Source organism: Canis lupus, chromosome 19, assembly GCF_011100685.1.
Source record: "Canis lupus familiaris isolate Mischka breed German Shepherd chromosome 19, alternate assembly UU_Cfam_GSD_1.0, whole genome shotgun sequence".
Classification (NCBI taxonomy): domain Eukaryota; kingdom Metazoa; phylum Chordata; class Mammalia; order Carnivora; family Canidae; genus Canis; species Canis lupus.
This window is the reverse complement of record NC_049240.1, coordinates 44,701,834-44,722,484: the sequence shown is the minus strand read 5'-3', so window position 1 is coordinate 44,722,484 and position 20,651 is coordinate 44,701,834. Positions and strand designations below refer to the sequence as shown.

The following is a 20,651-nucleotide window of genomic DNA, read 5'->3' as shown; positions in this document are numbered from 1 at the left end:
GTTTATAAATTAGTAATTTCTTACTCCAGTATAGACCTATACTTAAAGTTTTTGCTTATTTGTATTATTTGGTTTGGGCTTGGTTTGGTTTTGTTGTGTTTTATTTTCTGTACCCAGAGAAAAAACAGAGAAAATAAGTCTTGTTTTTATTTTTAAGTTATTATTCTTTTTAAGCAGGCAGGAAGATTTTTTTTTTCCCCATTCACCTATCAGTAATAATATCTACCCTTCTAATATACCTAGTATTGTTCTTGTGTAGCTCTCCTAGTCTTTGTGCATTTAAAGACTGAACTCACTGTACTAAGCAACTATCCACAAATCTCCAGATCCACAAATCTCTAGATTATCATTTGATTTGATTTCCCAAGTTTTTGTCCCTGTAGCTGCACCAGCCTCTGTATTCCTACTTGCCTTCCTTTATGGTTTTAGCTAACATACAAGTCTGTGTTAGCACTTAGAGACTTTCCTGTCTTGTGAATTTGATAAATAATTTAAAAGTTACAATTTATCATTTTTCAGAGAACAAATTGCAATGAAGGGCTTTTCAAAATGTCTAATCTATTTTAGTTCAAAAGATAAGGGTCCCTGAATATAGAAAATTGAACCCTCTGAGAAATTTGCTCAGAAGTCTTTGACTTGAAAACAGAGGTTAAGAGTCAGATTTTATCATTTCAATATTTTAATCAAGGAAACAAAATTCACCAAATATATAGGAGCTTTTACCTCTCCCTACCCTTATGGTGAATTTACTAGGTCACTTAAAAACAAACAAACAAACAAACAAACAAACACAATAGATGTGGGTATTAGTTATGGTCAAAAAGGAAAAAAAGACAACATTTCTATTTTAGATTTAATGTTGAAAATGAGAAACTCTAATCTAGTGGATAGAAAAAAAGGTAAGGCTAGAGCATGAGAATTAATATTGGGTAAGTATGTATTTAGATACATATGTATTTACTCCTAAGAATAAATTGAGGACCTTATCTGATATTTCTAACTCAGCTCAGATATCCTTAAAATTACAGATTGTTCATGTCATGAATCTATTCATCAATTCATTAAACATATTTGTGTTGAAAGCAGTGTTGTATACATTTGGGGAGGGAAGCTACAAAGATTAGCTAAGTTCCTACCCTCAAGAAGTATATGTGAGAGTAGTACTATGTCAACAAATAATTATCTAATTCATTAAGTACAAAGAAATTGACCAGATATAGTCTTGTTGTGTTAGGTAGATAAAGACAAACTTTCTGGCTGGGGTATATAGGAGAATTGATTAGATTTTTGTGGTTGAAAGGTGATATTGCCTATCAGCTAGACTATTTTTGTATGAGATTCACGTAAGTGGAGATGTGATAAGGTATGAGGTACAGGTAATTCCCTATTGGTTAGAAAGGTCAGGACAAGTCTGGAAATCTGAAAACATCAGTATGACTGATGAGGTAATTGGTTAAAAATAGTGAAAAATAAAATTGGAAGCATAGTTCTATTCAGATTATATAGAAAGCCAGGGTAAGGAATTTAGACATCACTTTCTGAGTGGTTGGAAGTTGTTGAATATCTTTGGGACAAACAAAGGTCATGATGCAGAGCTCTCCAGTCAGAAAAATAACTTGGCAGCAACTAAATCATTTGGTTGCATGAGGAAAAAGACTGGATTCTATTGCAATATTAAAGACAGAAATAGATTTGAAAGAGCATGAACCAGAGAATTGACAAGGACTAAATAGGTATTAATAGCTTACATTTGGCTGTGCTTTCCAATTTAGGAGTGCAACGTATTCTCTAAACCATGTGATTAGGAGTCAATCAGAAATAAATTTTGAGCAGCGGAAAGAGCCAAAAACAAAAAAACAAAACCTTTGAGTAACATATATTTTAGAGGAAATGAAAACATATTGTTATTTTTGCCAATACCTAGCAACCCAGGGTAAAAATACAGAAAGTACTAAGTCTGGATTGGCAAAATACCTCTCAACCCTGCATTAAACTGCTTAAATAAACATCATCTAATGTGATACTCACAGCAATCCTGTGTATTATCTGTAATCAGCCTCATTTTCTTAATAAGAATGGAGGTTGAAATTTAAGTGACTTGATTAAAGAAAAAAAAATAGGCACCCAACCTAGAACATAAAGCCAAATCTTCTCATTATAAATGCAAGATTGTCTCACAGCAACCAATTACGTCCAGAGGGGGAAGGAGAGGAAGGAATAAATATCCTCGGTGAGGCAAATAAATAAGTATCAGACATGGCAGATTTAGCTTTACAGAGGTGTTGTATTACTTTTTCTGAAAAAGAGGGATCTGGTGAGGATAACTGAAAATAAAAAGAAATTTCAAGTGTTGGGTTGAGAAATAAAGCTCATATTCCAGATTCACCAACTTACCAGTAAATTAATGATGACAGATAAATTGCAGAGGAGAGATTGTTGATTAGAGGAGAATTGAAATATGGAGAATATCTCCTCAGGGGGCTGTGACTAAATGTTGTTTAGAAAGAGTAGGAGGATTTTTGAGCAGAGAATAGGCTCTGTCAAGAGTGGAGGACATAAGCATGGGGCAGATCCTACCATGCCCAGACTACTGTTATGACCAACCTAGAACTGGGTTGACAAAGTCTCCATGTCTTATTTTGGTCTTTTAAATTTTGAAATAATTAGCAAATTTCACAAATCTGGTGGTTTCACTTTTCATATGAAAATCTAACCTCATGGCATCTTTTAAAAATGATAAAAATGGAAGACATAGTTTGAAAAGCTAAGCAACAGCTGCTCTGATGCATGTGGATTGGAACCACTGCTTTGAAGCAGTGCCTGGGAGCTGGTTAGACTTGCAGAATGTTAGGCCCTCTCCTCAGACCAACTGAATCAGTCTTCCTTTTAACAATCTCTGAGTGTCTTATAAATTTGAGTAACACTGGCCTAAAGAGCCCTACAGTTTCAGTATATTTACCAGTAACAAAACTTTGTGAAATAAAGACAAAACCAAATTAAACTATTCAAGAGCCACAGATGGGGGACTAAGCTGGCCTACTTTATAGGTTAATGTGTTAAAAAGACTTTCTAGTAAATATATTAAAAAGATTTTATGGAATCCATCATTTTAAGTACTTGATTTTCATTTGTTTCTTTAATTAAAGCATACAATTGCATTTAAGCCTAAATTCTATCATTTTTAAAAAGGTGCCTAATTAAATAATCAAGGAATAACAACCTAAATATTCATATTGGCTGTAATGAATCGAAACTTAATTAGATTTCAGTAATTTCTGTAGAATTCACGTTGGAGGAATATTAAAAGGATTTTGTTTCTTTGCTCGTATCTCAGTCAATTTCTGTTAATTATCTATTTTGAAAGATGTTCAACTCGTGATTTTTTTTTTTTTTTTTTAGGAAAGTTGAATTGTTTTATTTCATTTCAGGAACAAATTGGCACTTTAAAACACAAAATAGCCCATTTGTTGACGGCCCACAAGTACTTTTTCCTAACTAGAAAGATGTGCTACCAACTGGAGAGGCTATTACTCTAATTTGAATTTTGGTCACCTTGGCCCATAAGAGGGCTTCCTGAGTCTGCTCCTAAGTGTTTACTAGTGAATCATTGAATGTTAGTGTAATTTCAATGCTAATTGTTGCTTCAGGTTTTCAAATGGCTCAGCAGTAAAACATTAATGATTATTCATGTCTTAAGAAGGGCTGATAAGGGAATGAGATTACAATCTTGTACAATTTTAGCTAACAAATTAAAGTGTAAATTAAATTTTCCCTGAAACTGAAAATAACTTACTTGGAAAGTCAAAAAGGATGAGAAACTTCATTCACTTTTAATTTTCTCTTTCCTGTTTTACAGATATTCAGAGTATCAGAGGACTAGCAGTGGATTGGGTCTCACGTAATTTATATTGGGTTAGCTCCGAATTTGATGAAACACAAATTAATGTGGCACGACTAGATGGCTCTTTGAAAACCTCAATTATCCACGGAATCGATAAGCCACAGTGTCTTGCAGCTCACCCAGTCAGGGGGTAAAGTATGATTATTTTTTTGTAAGGTTTTTCAAAAATTTCACACATTTTGGCCCCGATTTTATATAAAAACTTTGTTTAATTCAGAGGGATTGACATATCAGCTATACAGTTAAAAAAAAAAAAAGAATTTGGAAATTGTAAAAGAGATCCCTGGTTAGAGATTTCTTTTATCTGCATAAAACCAGACTTTTATACATTTTTGTAAGATTTTGTTTATGTTTTTGAGGAATAACAGTTCAGAATAAAGAAGAATAGAAAAAGCAGATGAAAGGAAAAGTCACCAATTTCATTTCAAACACCAGTTGCTAATAGCTTACTTACTGTGTGCTGATGTTATTGTCACTGTAAATCAGTAAATCAGATTCTCCCATCTTCTAGCTAATCATCATGTATCCGGGTAGAGAGCCTAGGTGGGATTTAAATACTTTCTCTCCAGTGCTTTCAAGGGGAACAGCTGAATAGATTTTGTTTTCTTCTTTGGTATCTGGTTTCTCTAAACCGAGAGGATTCAAGCTTGATAAGTTACTTCATGGAAATAATTTACTGTAGTCATAGGTAAATATTTCAGTTGTATATGTTGGAGGAAAATGGAAGTGAGGTGATTGTCCTTTAATGACAGGAAAAAGCAAGAGGGGTGCTTTCTTCCCAGGCAGACATGCACATTACCATCCAAATGGCTCACCAATTTGGCCCCTTCATAAAAAAAGAATTAATCCTACACCAAGAATTTACTTTGACATTAACTTTATTCCTCAGCGTATGTGTCTAGTTAACAAGTAGGTCTATATCTAATATTTTAAATCCATATCTCTTAAATTAAGGAAACTCTACTGGACAGATGGAAACACAATTAACATGGCAAACATGGATGGCAGTAATAGCAAGATTCTCTTTCAGAATCAAAAGGAACCAGTTGGTAAGTTGTTGGTTTGTTGTTGTTGTTTTCAATAATCACTGCAGTTTTTAATATGACAGATCTGTACTCCTACAATGTATATTTGATCTAGACACTGAAAGAAAATATTACAGATTAGTAATATACATTCAATCAGGAATTTATCAATCTCATTGAATCCATTGAGTCTGTGTTGGGTAAGGAGAAAACATTCTTTTTGTGGGTAAGAAGATAAGTTCTTTTGATATGAGTACTTTCATAATATCTTTAGTACTGAAGTCACTTAAAACTTGACATAATTTATGAATCTCTTACTCTCAGTGGTGAATATCTGATACATTGCTATAGTGGGAATATAATGTACTATGGCTTCCCCTGATTATCATTGTTGTGTCATTATTAATAATTATAATGATTTAAATATTCAGTATTTAGTTTTCAGGAGTTCTATTCACTATGCAGTAGGTTTGTTTGGTTTGTTATTCTACCTTTGTTAACCATTATAAATCATTAGGTAACACCCTATGGTGCTGAAAGAAAGCTCTGATGTATATTCGTAAAACATCTTTTAAAATTTTAACTACAAAGATTCTTTTAGAAGGTAATATGTATATATTTACACAGATATCTTTACATTATCTACATATATATTTTCAAATCCTAATCACTCTTTCTTCATATTTTCATCTATTTCCTTAAGAGGCAAGAATTATTGCATTGCCTGTTTGTAATCTCAAGTATCTTTTAAAAAAAATCTAATAATGAACTTAGATTTTGATATCATACTAAATGCAAATGATGAAATATACAGAAGAAAAACATTATTTTGCTTTGAAATGAACATAGTATATTTTTAAATTCTGGGGATGAAATCAATTCACCATAAAGCTTTTTAACAATTGGTCTTAGTTTTAGCAATGTGGTAGTATCCTTAGGTGAGGTTGTTCATTTTTACTAGTTATGATTCAGTAAAGGTGTAGTATCACCAAGATTTACAATAATAATTCTTTCCATGTAGTCTATAGAATAAACCTCTGATAGAAAATGATATTAACAGCTCTTTTCTTTGGACTGGCTGTTCTAAGATTTGATACACAATTGGAATTCAAGGTAGTGTTAGAAATTAAAAGCAAATTGAAATGCTAGTACTTCTGTGTTGAAAATGATAGGACAAAAGAAACAAGGGCCTTTACAAGATTAGGACCCATACAAAAGACTTCATTTGGACTCAAGCAATTCAGTTGGTGCTTATCTAGAATTGTTGAGAATATTTAATATGGAAAAGTGAGTATGATGAAAATAGTATGAGCAAATAAAGTCCTTACACTGTAATGTGGTAGCCACAGGTTACACCAAAGTGTTAATTTATATGCTTGTTTCTATAATGAGAAAACCTTATCTTCTTTAATACTAAATATCCATTCCCCTACTCAAAATAAATTTAAAAAAAATATCTAGCAGCTTATGCAAAGAACATTTATAAGAAAAAGAATGTTACTGTTTATACTTTGTGGTTGACCCTCGAGTGTTATGCACTAAGTGATATTTTTAATTGTATATGCGTGAGGATTCAATATTTAATAACAAATATTAGATGTCTATACCATTTCAGTTATTGTTATATTTGAAAACTACTCTAAAATAAATTCAAAATGGTACTTTTTAATTTTAATTTGTGGAAGATACACCACTTTAACCAAAGTAACCCAGAACCTCATTGCAAACTATGCCTTAAATCAGCATCATTGAATATGGCTTGCAAGTCATTCATTCATTCAATAAACAGATTTTTATTGAGTATCAGATTTTGTACTGGGCATCAGATTTTGTACTGGGCTTGTTGATAAAAATTTGACACTGCCCTTTCCCTTAAGGGACACAAGAACCTAAATCATTTTAGATCCCATTAAGTAAATTTACCTCAGTGACCTTCAGCAAATTAGTGTTAGCTTGGGTAGTACTTGCTTTCCTCATCTGTAAAATCAAGACAAAATGTCTATTTTATAAAGTTCCCATGAGGATCAAATGAGGAAAATGTATTAAGGGAACATCTGGCCTTTAATAATAGAATCTGTCAGGAGTAATAATACAATGTATATTGGGTCCAATAGACTGGAATATGAATGATTTGATTGTCTGCAGTATTGGAAGTATAAATGGTGTTCAATGAAGAATAAACATACAATAGAATCCGTAGAAATCCTGCAGAGGGAATATATGTACCAAGTGAGCCTCTGAGATGAACAAATTATTATGCAAATGTGAGGATTTAACCTCTATATTATTTTGCTACTAATGCTAAGAGGTAAACAAGTTTGAAGTAGCTGGATTCTACTCTCATATCTTTCCAACATAGGCCCTCGAGCAAAAAGACAACTGGGCTCTCATCTTCTTCTTGTAGTTCTTTACAAATAGACGTTACTTGCAAGTTCCTACTCTAACTTTCTACTTTAGCTAACTAATCACGTTAGCCAGGTGCTAAGACTGATGGTTCCTGCAATGCTGAATGAGAGACTGTGTTGTCCATACATAAATGTAACAAAGCACTTTCCCTTTTTATGTGTTTGGATATCTGGATGATCTGTGGCAAATCCTCACCCCAAGGTATCCTACTGCACTTCTGCCCACAGATATCTTTATTTTTGATGTACATAGGAAGCAAGTCAGCAGCTGAAGTAATCTCCTGCCTGTTTTCCCTTGCTTCCCTAAATGAGTGATATTTCTGTGTTGGTAAGTCATTAACACATCTGCTAACAGTTGCCATCTTTAACTCCCCATTCCAAATTAAGTGAGTTCAATTATTCAAGATGTAGAGCACAAGAGGAAGAATGAACTTCAGGAAGTTGGAAACTAAGGACAACTTAGTGATTTTCATATTGACATGAAACATTTCCTTTGTTGTGTGAGGACAATATGGTTGGGGAAAAAGTTTTAGTCCAAACAAATAGGGATTTGAATCTCTGCTTTGATGCTTAACTGTGTGACTTTAAACATTCTTCTTTCCTTTTCAAAGGCTTGGTTTTATTATCCATAAGCTAGAGATAATGGTGTCTACCTTTGGAACTATGTTTAGATTTAAAGGTACATATGCAATATCTTATGTCCAGCAACTCTACACTTATATACTCTAAAGAATATATCATTGATACAAGTAACAAGGATATTCAATGCATCATTGAAAGAACCTAAATTTTCATCAAAAGAGGAATGAGTATAATAAATACAGCATGTTTACATGCTGAAATCCTGTATATAAATACAGCTATGTTTATGTATATATGTATACAAAAAGACATAAATAGATCTCAGAAACATTGAGTGAAAAAAGTAATTAGCAGAATGGTACCACTTAAGTAAGTTCAAAATGAAACATAAAACATTAATATGTATTGCTCCTGGATGAATATATTTATAAAATGGTAGAAATTGGTAAGCTGGAAATATGCACACCAATTTTATGACAGGTGTTCACTTTGGGAAGGAGCAATAATGCTCTCCTTTCATCTTTATCAAAAGGGACTTTACTGTATAGTAACATTTATTTCATATTTCATAAAAAGATTCAAATTAAATATAGTAAAATAATACTATTCAGTCTTAGTAGCAAATATATGAGTGTTTACTCATCTCTTCTCTGTGATAAAGCTGGCTCTTCAGAATATCCCTAAAACAACCTATTGCTTAGTCAAAGCTGAGTTTCGTACTTCCCACACTGAGGGAGAATATTAAGTCATCAATGTTTTAGCAGTGTCTCAGGGAAAAGCAACATTGAAATAGTGATTAAGATTTTGAAGTCTGGTATAGGACAGGTGTTTCAGTTGGATGCTTGGTTAGGATTATTGGGTAAAGATTATTATATAATTTTGGACTGGTAGATACAGAAAGATTTTGAGGGAAGGTGAGTCAAAGAGTATTGATGTATAAAGTGTCATTTGTTGCTTTTTTTCACTGGAAAGTTGATAGGTATCCAGGAAGTTCCTGAAATTTGCAGTAAAATTGTCTTCAACTCTTAACTTACAGGACAAAGGTTTCTTAACATAGTAAATTATACCATTAAAGACAGGGGTTGTTAAAGCCACAGTAGTGTAGATAATAAGATGTGTTTTGGATTTTCTCATCTATAAAATTAAGCCTTTGCATAATAGGTTCTTTTTGGCGTTTCTTTTTTACTCATTTAAAATATAGTAAAAACATCCTTTGTGAAGAATTGTGTACACTAATGTATTCTTCACTGCTGACTCTGAAAAATGATGTACAATAGGAGATGGGAGACAGTTGTGTATCTGTCAGGGTTTCATGAGTGAAACACAACCAATAATGTATGTGGATAGATAGATAGATAGATAGATAGATAGATAGATAGATAGATAGATGTAGTTATATAAATATAGATATACAAAAAGATTTATTACAAGGATTTGTTGGATGAGATTGTGAAGCTGGCAAATCTGAAATCCTTGAGCAGGATGGAAAGTCTTAGGCAGCAGCTTAAACTTAGACTTTGGTTACAATTTCCTCTTCCTTATAGAAATCTTAGTTCTAGTCTTAAGGCTTTTCACCTAATTGGATCAAACCCACCTAGACTTTGTACTATAATACCTTAACTTAAAGTCAACTGGCTGCAAAAGTAACCACCTCTACAAAATACCTTCACAGCAAAGTCTAGAGTAGTGTTTAATTGAACAACTGGGAATGATAGCCTAGACAGATTGACACATTAAACTAGCATCACAAGTTTTAAACACAAACTTTCCTGTATTTTATCCACTGATCTGTATGCCCACAGATACAGCAATTGTGTATGTTGATACAAACATAGGATTTCTATAAATATTTACATAAAATCTAGTAAAAGCTCTATTAAGCAGAAATGGAAAGTAGACAAAACTTAGCTGACATTAATTAGCAATGCTTTCTTAATGGAGGCTAGGTAATGACTTCATTATATTGAATTTAGCATGTTTGGTATAGATTATTATAAAGTATGATAACATGTCCTTTTTAACCTAGAAGGAGAAAAAAAAAAAAAAACGCTTCATAATGTTTCAGTAGACATATATAAATTAAAAAAAAAGGAAAAGAAAGAAAAACAAACATCTCTAAATAACTATTCTTAAATCCAATTTTATGCATTAAGTGGCTAATGTTAACATATGCTATGCACTGTGGATGATGCAAAGATGGCTTTTTATGAAATACTCGCTTTGTAGCAATGATGTAGGAAGGAGAAGGAGTCAGGAACATGTGGTAAGGGTTCTTGTGTTGGTGTATGTATGTGGGCCTCTTGAAGAAAAGGGAAAAAAAAAATGTGTTCCTACAGAGTGCCAATTACTGGGAAATAATACAAAAGGGGGAGATAATAGACCTTTCTTCATGGCATTTGCTGTCTAAAAGGAATTGCAGTATGCCTGAGTGTTATCCACTTCAGCCATATTTTCCTTTTATGCTTCTCTCAATTTGCCAGACTCTTTCCTCTAACAGTATATTTTAACAAGATATTCCTTTGCCCAGAAATGCCTCCCATCTCAAGTGTCTGTCTGTCTGCTGTCTGCCAGATTTCAACTCAAATATGATTTCTTCAAAGAAGCTTTCCTGACCTCTCTTGACAAGGCCGAAGTCTCTTAAAAGACACCCTTAGCACCATTTCACCTTTTAGCTCTTGTCATTATTTTAGATTTCTGTTTGTTTGTTGAATATTTGAATAACTTGTTTACCAACTAGAAAGGAAACTACAAAGTTAGAACCATAGCTGTTTTATTTACCATGTGTCCTAACTTGTAGCTCAATGCTGACATGGAAGTAGATCTTCAACAAATATTTGCTGAATGAAGTGACCACTGTTTCCTATCCAATAACAACAGGCTCTTCCATGATTGAATGGGTCCAAGATTTATTTATATATCATAGCTGACTAAGATTACTTTGTGAAAGTGTATATTAACTGATCTGAGTAATATCTATGTTGCATTCCCTTCAATTATCTGATGAGTAGGAATACTCATAATTTTCTCAAAGCATGGAGTATAAGAATTATGTCAACAAAACTGCCTATAAATAAAACACAACTAGCTAGAGAGGAAACACTGGAGATACTTGGTTTCCAAATTTGCTTTTCCACAAGCTTCTCTTGCTCTTTCTCCTCCCTCTCCTAATTCTGTGGCAGTTGTTTTTTTTTTTTTTTTTTTAATTTTTATTTATTTATTTATGATAGTCACAGAGAGAGAGAGAGAGAGAGGCAGAGACACAGGCAGAGGGAGAAGCAGGCTCCATGCACCGGGAGCCCGATGTGGGATTCGATCCCGGGTCTCCGGGATCGCGCCCTGGGCCAAAGGCAGGCGCCAAACCGCTGCGCCACCCAGGGATCCCTCTGTGGCAGTTTGGATCTCCTTAGCACCTCAGAGATTTCTCATAAAATTAAAGAATAGGACAAAAATCTACTTACCAACAGGTCCTCTTAGTACTAGCTGTAAAAATAAAACTAAATTCTTTGTACAGTGATGCCTTCTTCATTCTGATCATATTATTGTAATTTTTGATCTATTCCAATAGGCCAAAGAGACTGTTATCTGTAAATTAACTATAAAAATATCATTGTGAATTGGTCTATAGCAGAAAAAGTCTTGTCTATATTCAGTCACTTCAGCTTCTTTATTTGGGTAAGATGGAGGCCAGGTAAGATGATACAGGTTTCAAGAGTATTATAGGCACTGATTAAAATAGATTAAAAATAATGTTGCACAATAACTGTTTTTTAATTAGTGTTTTCACTGTGTGCCTGAACCGTTTTCTTAAAATATATTCAATAACATATTGTTTACTGCTTTACACAAAATCTGAAGCATTTCAGATTATTGTTTTCTTTTTTAAACAATTATTATTTTTTCTATTGTTTACTTATTTTTTTCTTTCCTCTGGATAGTTTAGGGCCATGGTGCAAATAAGTGGGCAAATTTTTGTTTGTTTGTTTTATATGCAAATTTGAACTGCTATTAGTGTAGCATTGTAGCTGACACATAGAAGCGCAAGAGCCCTCCGCTCTGGGGGACCCAAACAGACTGGATTTAGTCACTCACCAATGACAAAATCCAAAGGCAGAGAAAGGAGTGATGGTGAAATAAATGTATTTCAGTGAGGCCAACAGCACTGGGAAGACAATGGACTCATGTCTCAAAGACTGCCCCCAGAATGCTGAAAATACTTCCAGGTTTTAAAAAAGCAAAATATGGGGCAAAGGTGCATGGGTACGTACAGGTAGGCAGTGAAAGTCAAAAGGATCATCATCTTGGAGTCAATCTCAGGAGCCTTGCTGGTTCAGAGAAGTCCTTATTGCTTAAGGGGGTAGTTTTGGTTCACATCAGGGAATGCTTTGCCCTCATTATCTTCCATCTGTGCCAAAAGCCAAACTGGAAAGAAAATACCAACTAGAAAGTTTAAGGTCAAAGGGAGACATCCAAAGTCCTCTTTTAGCATCAAAGTTAAGTCTCATAAGGAAACATTTCATATAGAAGAATCTTTGAAATACTCCCAGGAATTGATGGCATTGTAATCCCACTTTATAAGATTCTCTTAGAACTATTCCCTAAGATGAATTCTAAAGTGGAATTTTTTAGTACTGTGAGTGAACATATGAATGTGTGTAAAAAATACATACAAGCCTATTTTTCTTGGTGTACGTGGTCGTCATACCCATGAAATAATATACATAGGGATATTTATTACTTTGTTATTTACTTATCGAACTGCACTGATATTTTGCACTGCAGGAAATTATTGTAATTATTTTTTCATGATGAGTCTGTCTGGGCAATCTCTGGCTTAAACTCCTACCTACTGCATTCTCTAAACCATTTCCATGAAGAAAATTAGGTGATTAGAAAAGGAGGAGCTACTGTTCAGTTGCTTCTCTCCTCAGGCATATTGATTATCAGATTATAAATTATTTTTCCCAGAATGAAAGGAGAAAACACAATATTCTACTTGGTGAGGCTGGAAGGTATCAACTCAAAACAATCATTATCTATTACCCTTTACAGAACCTGTATTCTCCTCATGAAGCCACACCTTTGTGTTTGCTTGTACTTAGCCTAGGCTGAGTGATACAGTAGAATCATCATCACTTTGGCAACAAAAATAACATAATTATACTGACTACTTTTTAAGCACTTAAAACATGTCAAGCGCTTGTGAAATGCTTTGCATTAAGCATCTCACACTCATCATTTCTGGAAGGGTCTCTTATCCTTCTTTTGCAGATACAGAAAGTGAGGCTTGTTGAAAGAAGTTAGTTGCCTGTGATGGATAGTAGAGGGGGATTCAAATCCAAGTTTATCTGCTTCCAAAGCCATATTAAATCTTAACCATTATGCTATGCTCAGAGAGGCTGATCTCATATAGTAATTACCTGACCTCAAGCTAAGATCAGGGAATAAAACTGGTACTCTTTCAAGCATGGAAAGGAAGGGAAAAAATTTCAGAACTTCAGTACTCCTGAAAAATGTGGGCCCAATTAGGACACAGCAGTCAGCTTTTCTAAGCAGCCAGGGAACACAAGAAGCAATTTCACCTCTGTGCCAGTTGTGCCTCGCTATTAATTATTTCTGAATCTTTAAATTCTACTTTTAAACTGCAGTGTCACTGATATACTAGGCTTTCTAATTTTTGAAATTGTTTTTATGTTGTAATTCACTGGATTTCCCTTGCTTGTTTGTTGTTAAATCCATATGTGTGACATACTTGAAATAGAAGTGCATCATAATCTTATCAAACACCCAAGTTGGCATTTTAGGACTGTGTATCACTGAAGACCAAGTAATTGGAGCCTTCAGGCAGTTTGGGCTGAATAAGTTTGTTTCTGTTAAATACAAATCAACATTCCTGTTATCCATTGTTGAACTAAATATTCTCAATTAAGATTTATTTCTCAGTCTAGGATAACTAAGTGCTTAGAGCAGTTTGCATAACAGAGGATTTTAATTTACTACTTAAAGCCATTTCCATGTTTAAAATGTTTACATATTATGAATTTATCCCTTAAGCCTCATAGAAGGCAACTTGGCTTGTCAATCAGCATTATCCTCCATGGCTTATTCTTAAGAATCTACTGTACTATATACTTTCTTGATATTCTCCCTTCATTTTCAATGTAATCCCAACCAAAAGTCATTCGTTTAAGTACACCTTTTTGAAACCTACCAAATTTTTTTAAAAAATTATTATTTAATCATTCCAACCCGTTGTTGAATAATGTGAATTTTGAAATCTACTCTTGGATAACATTCATAAGCACTTTTTAATCACATCAAAAGAATTCAAGGGACCTCACTTTTTAAAAATAAGGTTAAAACAAACTTCTGTATGTATTTTCCCACTTGCTATATGTAGCTATATTCTTTAAATACACTAAACTACTCAACGTAGTCACTTATGTATGAAACATAATCAACGTATAAGGTCATGCACCTCAAAAGAAATGTTAAGAAGAGTTTATAAAAAAGGCCAGAGGAATTAACAAACAGGATACTAAAATTACACATTAATATACATTACTCTGATCATTTGTTTACTCATTCTTTCAAATGTCATCAATCTTAAAAAAAAAAGAGAAAAAAGAAAAAAGTTATTTAAAAAAGGTTACGAAGTGTATAGTAGGTGCCAGACCCTGAAAATAAAACCCGGGATACATTATCAAGAAAGGCATAGTTGAGTGAAGAAAAACGACAGAAATAATTACAAATCATTTGATGCAATGTCATTCACGAGTACTATTTCCAGATGCCATAAGGTAATATAAGTAGACTCTGAAAATAGAGGAGACAACTGATTTTGTGTGAGCAAGAAAAATAGAGAAAAGTGTAGGACCCAAACTGGTAATACTTTGAAATTTCAGTTGGATCTTGAAGGAAAAATATGTTTTTGTTTTTAAGACAGGGACAGAAGAGAAGGGGCTTATCTTATTCTTAATAGAAAGGAAAACTAAGCATGAAAAGCAAAAACGTGATATGTTTTATTTTTATTTTATTTTTTTAAAGATTTTATTTATTTATTCATGAGAGACACAGAGAGAGAAAGGCAGAGACACAGGCAGAGGGAGAAGCGGGCTTTACTCAGGGAGCCCGATGTGGGACTCGATCCCAGGTCCCCAGGATCACTCCCTGGGCTGAAGGCAGTGCTAAACCACTGAGCCACCTGGGCTGTCCCTATGATGTGTTTTAAAAACTCTGAATTTTCTTGTGTGTCCTAGAGAAAAAATCTAACACAAGGGGATGTTTAGGATGATATTGACAGGAACTGTAATTTTAAAATATTCAAATGACCCAATCCAGTGCTTTTAAAAATATTTTGTCTTATCTTACCTATCAGGCTATAAACTATAGTTTTGGGGAATTATAAAACTATAGGCATTAAACCTTTTAAAATGATCTTTTAGAACAGAACACTCCTCAGGAATAGCCTGACACCAAGTCTGATCTTGCTTCTACTTTTGCATGTGTTATTTTACAAGCACATAATTTTTGCCAATCGTCAAGAGCTTGAAATATAGGATAAATTGTCTGAGATAAAATGATTAATGTGAGGGAGGATGGGGGAGATGCTGAATCTTAGCTCTATGAGATAAGCAACAAAGAACTAATTAGTTCTGCAACTCTATTTGTTGTCAGTGACTTCTTAATGCAGAGTGAATGGAGAGGGAAGATTTCAAGAAAGAAATTTAGATCTGGTTGAGATAATAATAGTATAGACACTTGCAGTGAAGGGAATAAAAAAACAAAAAAAAAAAACTTTTTTTCTTACTTTTCTCTGGCAAGGGACCTGGAAATTAGATTGACAAATGACAAACTACCCAGAGAAAAACAGTTTATTAACAAGACTGACACACATGTGTGCAGGGAAACTCAGTGATCTCAGTAACCCAAAGGAGTGGTTAGAAGTTGGGCTCATCTTAACAAAGAACAGCAAATTTGTGGAAAGATGACAAAGCAAAGGAAAAGGGTTTTAGACTTGCAAGGGAGGAAACTATGAGAAGGCAAATATCTGAGGGCAACTATTGGAAGATAAAAGTTGATTTATCATGCAGATTCCTCTTGGTACCTGGGTTCCTATCAGTCTAGACTGGTCTCTACTAATTAAGAGGCTAGGACTGCTTTTAGCAAAAAAGTAGGGCAAAGAGCTTTTATTTTTTGTGTGCTTTCTCACTTGTCTTCAAATCACAATAATTCTTAAGTCAAAGTGGCATATTTTGGAGTGGCATATTCTGATCCCTTACATACTCAACTTGTTCTTGAATAATATGCTTTTTTTTAATTAAAAATTTTATTGAGATAATCTTAGATTCACATGAAGTTATAAAAAATGAGACAGAGTAGTTCCATGTATACTTTATCTAATTTTCTCCCACTGGAACATTATGTAAAACGACATCAAATATTACAATCCGGAGACTGACCTTCATGCAATCCATTAATATTATTTAGATTTCATGTTTTACTATTTTTTGTCTTTAATTTTAAGATCTAAATTTATCAGATGCATAGGTGCCTATATCCAATACCACAGTTAAGATACTGTATAAAATGAATGATGTTCTATGGATAGTGGAAAAACAAAGGAATAAAATAATAGGGTAAGATCCTGAATAATTCTAACACCACGGTGGTCCTTCACACTGCTCTTTTATGACCAGACCTCCTGTCTCCTGCCTACCACCTTCCTTTCCCCTTCCTCCCCACACCATCTGTCTTCCATTTCTAACATTTTGTGTTTTTAAAATGTTATACAAATGCAACTATACAGTTTGTAACCTTATGGATGGCTGTTTTCCACTCAGCTTATATCCTCAGAGAGTCATTGAAATTGAATATATCAATACTTTTCTTCTTTTTATTGCTGAGCCATGTTACTTAAGCATTCTCAGGTTGAAGGAGATGAGATGATTCTAATTTTTGACTACTACAAATAAAGCTGCTATAAACATTCGTGTACAAGTTTTTGTGTGAACATAAATTTTTATTTCTCTGGAATAAATTCCCAGGAGTGTAGTTGCTGGGTCCTATGGGAATAGTATGCTTAGTTTTATAAGAAACTGCCCAGCTGTTTTCCAGAGGGACTGTACTAATTTTTATTCCCACTAGCAATGTATTAGTGATCCAGGTATTCTCTGCATCCTTTTCAGCATTCAGTGTTGTCACAGTTTTAATTTTAAGCATTCTTACAGGTATATAGTGATGTCATTGTCATTTTAACTTGCATTTTTTTTATATTGAACATCAGTTTTCATGTGCTTAATTATCATTTGTATGTCTCCTTCTCTGAGATATCTGTTCATTTCTCTTGCCCAGTTTTTTAATTGGATTTCTTTTCATTGTTGAGTTTTGAGTGTAATTTTGTTGATACTAGTCTTTTGTTCATTTGTTGTGTGTTTTTAGTAGCCACTTCCTACAATTATCACAATCCCAGAAGCAGAAGGAGTTGGGCTCTATTGTCTAATAAGCAGATTGCAAATATTTTCTCCCAGATTGAAGCATGTCTTTTCTGGAGCTTCACAGAATAAAAGGTTCTCATTTTGATGTACCTGCATAATTGAGAGATACTGTAATTACTAATGGAGTGCACAATCTGAATATACCTCACATTAAGTTATCTCCAAACTATCAGTTGTGGGGATTACCAAAGAGATGGTTGCAAATTTTAGAATAGGATTTTAGTTTGAAAGGGAAATACAAAAACTTGTAATACTAAAAAATAGCGAGCATTTATTGAGTGCATTCTATGTGCTAGACACTATTATATTATTATTAACAATTTCAGGATGGTGAAGTGAGGGTGTAGCAAGGTGAAGGCTGACTAGCCTTTGGTAGATGAACCCGAAGATGAATAGGCAAGCTAACTAAATATAAGACTGTACCTTATATTTATATTTACCTCAGAGAGAAGCAGGAATGAAGCACTAAGAGTTCTCAGGTTTCTTCAGCATATTTATTCCTGCACTTACAAAATCTAAGCAATCTTATTTTTTGAGATAGCCTGATAGTGAATAGGCAGTTAGCCCCTTCTTTGCCATGGAACAACCATGCTCCTTTGGAGCCAAAAATTCAATGTTTCAGAAATAGTTTTACCTCCCCGAAAAATCATGCCTCTTCTGGTGAACTCTGAAAATATCTCCACTTTGGAGTCTCCAGAATATTATAATTCTTCTGCAGGTATAGTAGCGGATGCAATTTTATGATATTTCTTCACTTTGTATTTTCAATAGTCAGTTTTTACAACTATCACAATCATAGATGCAGAAAGAATTGTGTTCTATTGTCTGAAGATAATGCTATAAGGAGAATATTTAGAAGATTTCAATATTATTTTTCATACATGTCTAGAGGCTTTAGTGTTAATTATCTATGTTTTAATATCCATAGTATGTCTTCTTCCCCACCTATATCTTTAGCGTTCCTCTGCCTCCAAAGAGATCTCTTTATGATACATTTTCCAGCAATATTTAAAAAGCCTCATTAAACTTATTACATGCTCAAATTGAAGGTTTATAAAAATATGCAGTTTTTAAAAGGAATTTCTTACTGTTTTTATTCTAAAATCACCTGAAGAGTTTGTGGGGTTTTTTTGTTGTTGTTGTTTGTTTGTTTTTTTTAAATACTGATTCCTGGGACCGACTCAAACCAATTAAATTAGGCTTTCTGGGAATGAGGCCCAGGAAACAGTATTTTTAATAGTTTTCCAGATAATTGTAATGCATAGCCATGGATGAAAAATTTGAAATGAAATTTGGTGTCAGAAAAATATTAGGAAATTATCATCTTAAGAAAGCCTTAATTTTAAAAATTCCTTTTTTTTTTACATATTTGCATTTACAAATTTTTAAAAGATTTTATTTATTTATTTGATAGAGCACAGGCGGGGGGGCAGCAGAGGGAGAGGAAGAAGCAGACTCCCCACTGAGCTGGAGCCTGATGCAGGGCTCTGTCCCAGGACCCTGGGATCAGGACCTGAGCTGAAGGCAAATGCTTAACTGTGAGAACTACAAAGGCACCCCATGCGTTTCTGTTTCAATCTCATATTGTATAGTATGTTGATTTAATTTTGAGTCATTTAAAAAAGAAATGAGACACAAAGTGGGCTTCCTGGTCCTTTCTAAATTTTCTTTTTTTAAAAGATTTTACTTATTTATTTGAGTGAGAGGGAGAGAGATAGCACACAGTGGGGGACAGAGAGAAAGGGAGAAGCAGACTCCCCACTGAGCAGAGAGCCCAACGTGGGGCTAGATCCCAGAACCCTGAGACTGGGATCTTGAGATCAGCACCTGAGCCAAAGGCAGATGCTTAACCTCCTGAGCTACCCAGGTGCCCCTGAACTATGACAAAATTCAAAACTCAATGAATTTAACTTTATTTAGTAATATATGGAAAATATAGACTACATTTTTTCTAAAAAAAATTGTATGCAGTTTCTTATATCAATGCATTTCTATGGTGAGAGCAATTACATAATTTTGGGAAATTATATTGTCCCAATTAAAAAATACACTGGCCTATTTAAGGCAAAATGTTAGCACAATACATTAAGGGAAACTTTTGCCCTAAAATAAACAGGATCAGAATGAAAGCATATGAATTAACTCTGCCTATTTACAATAATAGGAAAGATAAGTGAAAAGGTAGATTTTTCTTTTCATAAAGGTTTTTCAATTTAAATGATGACTTTTCTTCCTTTGATATACCTGTTATATTATTGAATCTAGGTTTATTCTTTTGAATACCAAACCCAGATGGTATTAAAAATAAATATGTCTTATAAAAATGATTCTATATTAATAGTGGTATATACTGCAGAAATATTCCATAGTCCTTTTGAAGATGTTTTAATCTCAGTCACTGTCACCAATTCTAAGGACCTTTTATTGTAAACATAATCATATTTCTTTGCATAGGTTTTAGGACACTTTTATAAACACACTCATATTCTGTTTTCTCATGGCTATTGATTTAGCATTCTAAAATCACTGAGTAGTTTCAACTGCATCAGAGCACTATCAGTTTACTGCTTAATGATTCATCTTTTGAAATAGTGCAACAGAGACCGGATTCAGAAATTATTCCAATAAGTGGACACCAATTATTTCTTCAATGTTATTAAGAACTAAGTGTATGAGAATGACAAAAAAAAATCTTATGCTGTGAAAACATTTACATTAAACACTTAAAAATACATACTTCTAAACATTCATGTATCTATGAATTTAAAACATATATCACCAGTTTCTTGAATTCATAATAGGATTTTAAACAAATTTCAGTTCAAGGCACCTGGGTGGCTCAAGTCAGTTAAGTGTCTACCTTTAGCTCCAGTCGTAATCTTTGAGTCCTAGAATCAAGCCCCACATCGGGCTTCCTTCTCAGTGGGGAGTCTGCTTCTTCCCCTTCCTCTCCCTGGCTCATGCTCTCTCTCTGACTCTCTCTCTGTCTCACTCTCTCTCTCAAAAAAAAAAAAAAAAAAAAAAAAAAAAAAACCTCTTAAAATAATATTTTAATTCTTTTGTAATCCCAGAAATAAACATGCCTAAGAATATTCAGAGGTTAAACTAATACATTTAACAGAAGCAAAGCTACACATAGGTAGCTAGGTGATGTATCACATGAATATGTAGTTTAATATGGGAACTTAATTATTTTTTTCCTGTGAATCTTAAAATGATTAATCCTAAACTATTCTATCCTAAT

The 20,651-nt window shown here is 33.7% G+C and overlaps 1 protein-coding gene across 1 annotated transcript in view; it reads left to right on the top strand.

Annotated features, from left to right (window-relative positions):
• LRP1B (LDL receptor related protein 1B) overlaps positions 1-20,651 on the top strand; it is a 1,959,891-nt gene that overhangs the window by 1,346,440 nt on the left and 592,800 nt on the right. The window contains exons 30-31 of the mRNA XM_038565111.1: positions 3,857-4,031; positions 4,856-4,950. Of these exons, the coding sequence (XP_038421039.1) occupies positions 3,857-4,031; positions 4,856-4,950 (270 nt within the window). The remainder of the gene's footprint in view (positions 1-3,856; positions 4,032-4,855; positions 4,951-20,651) is intronic.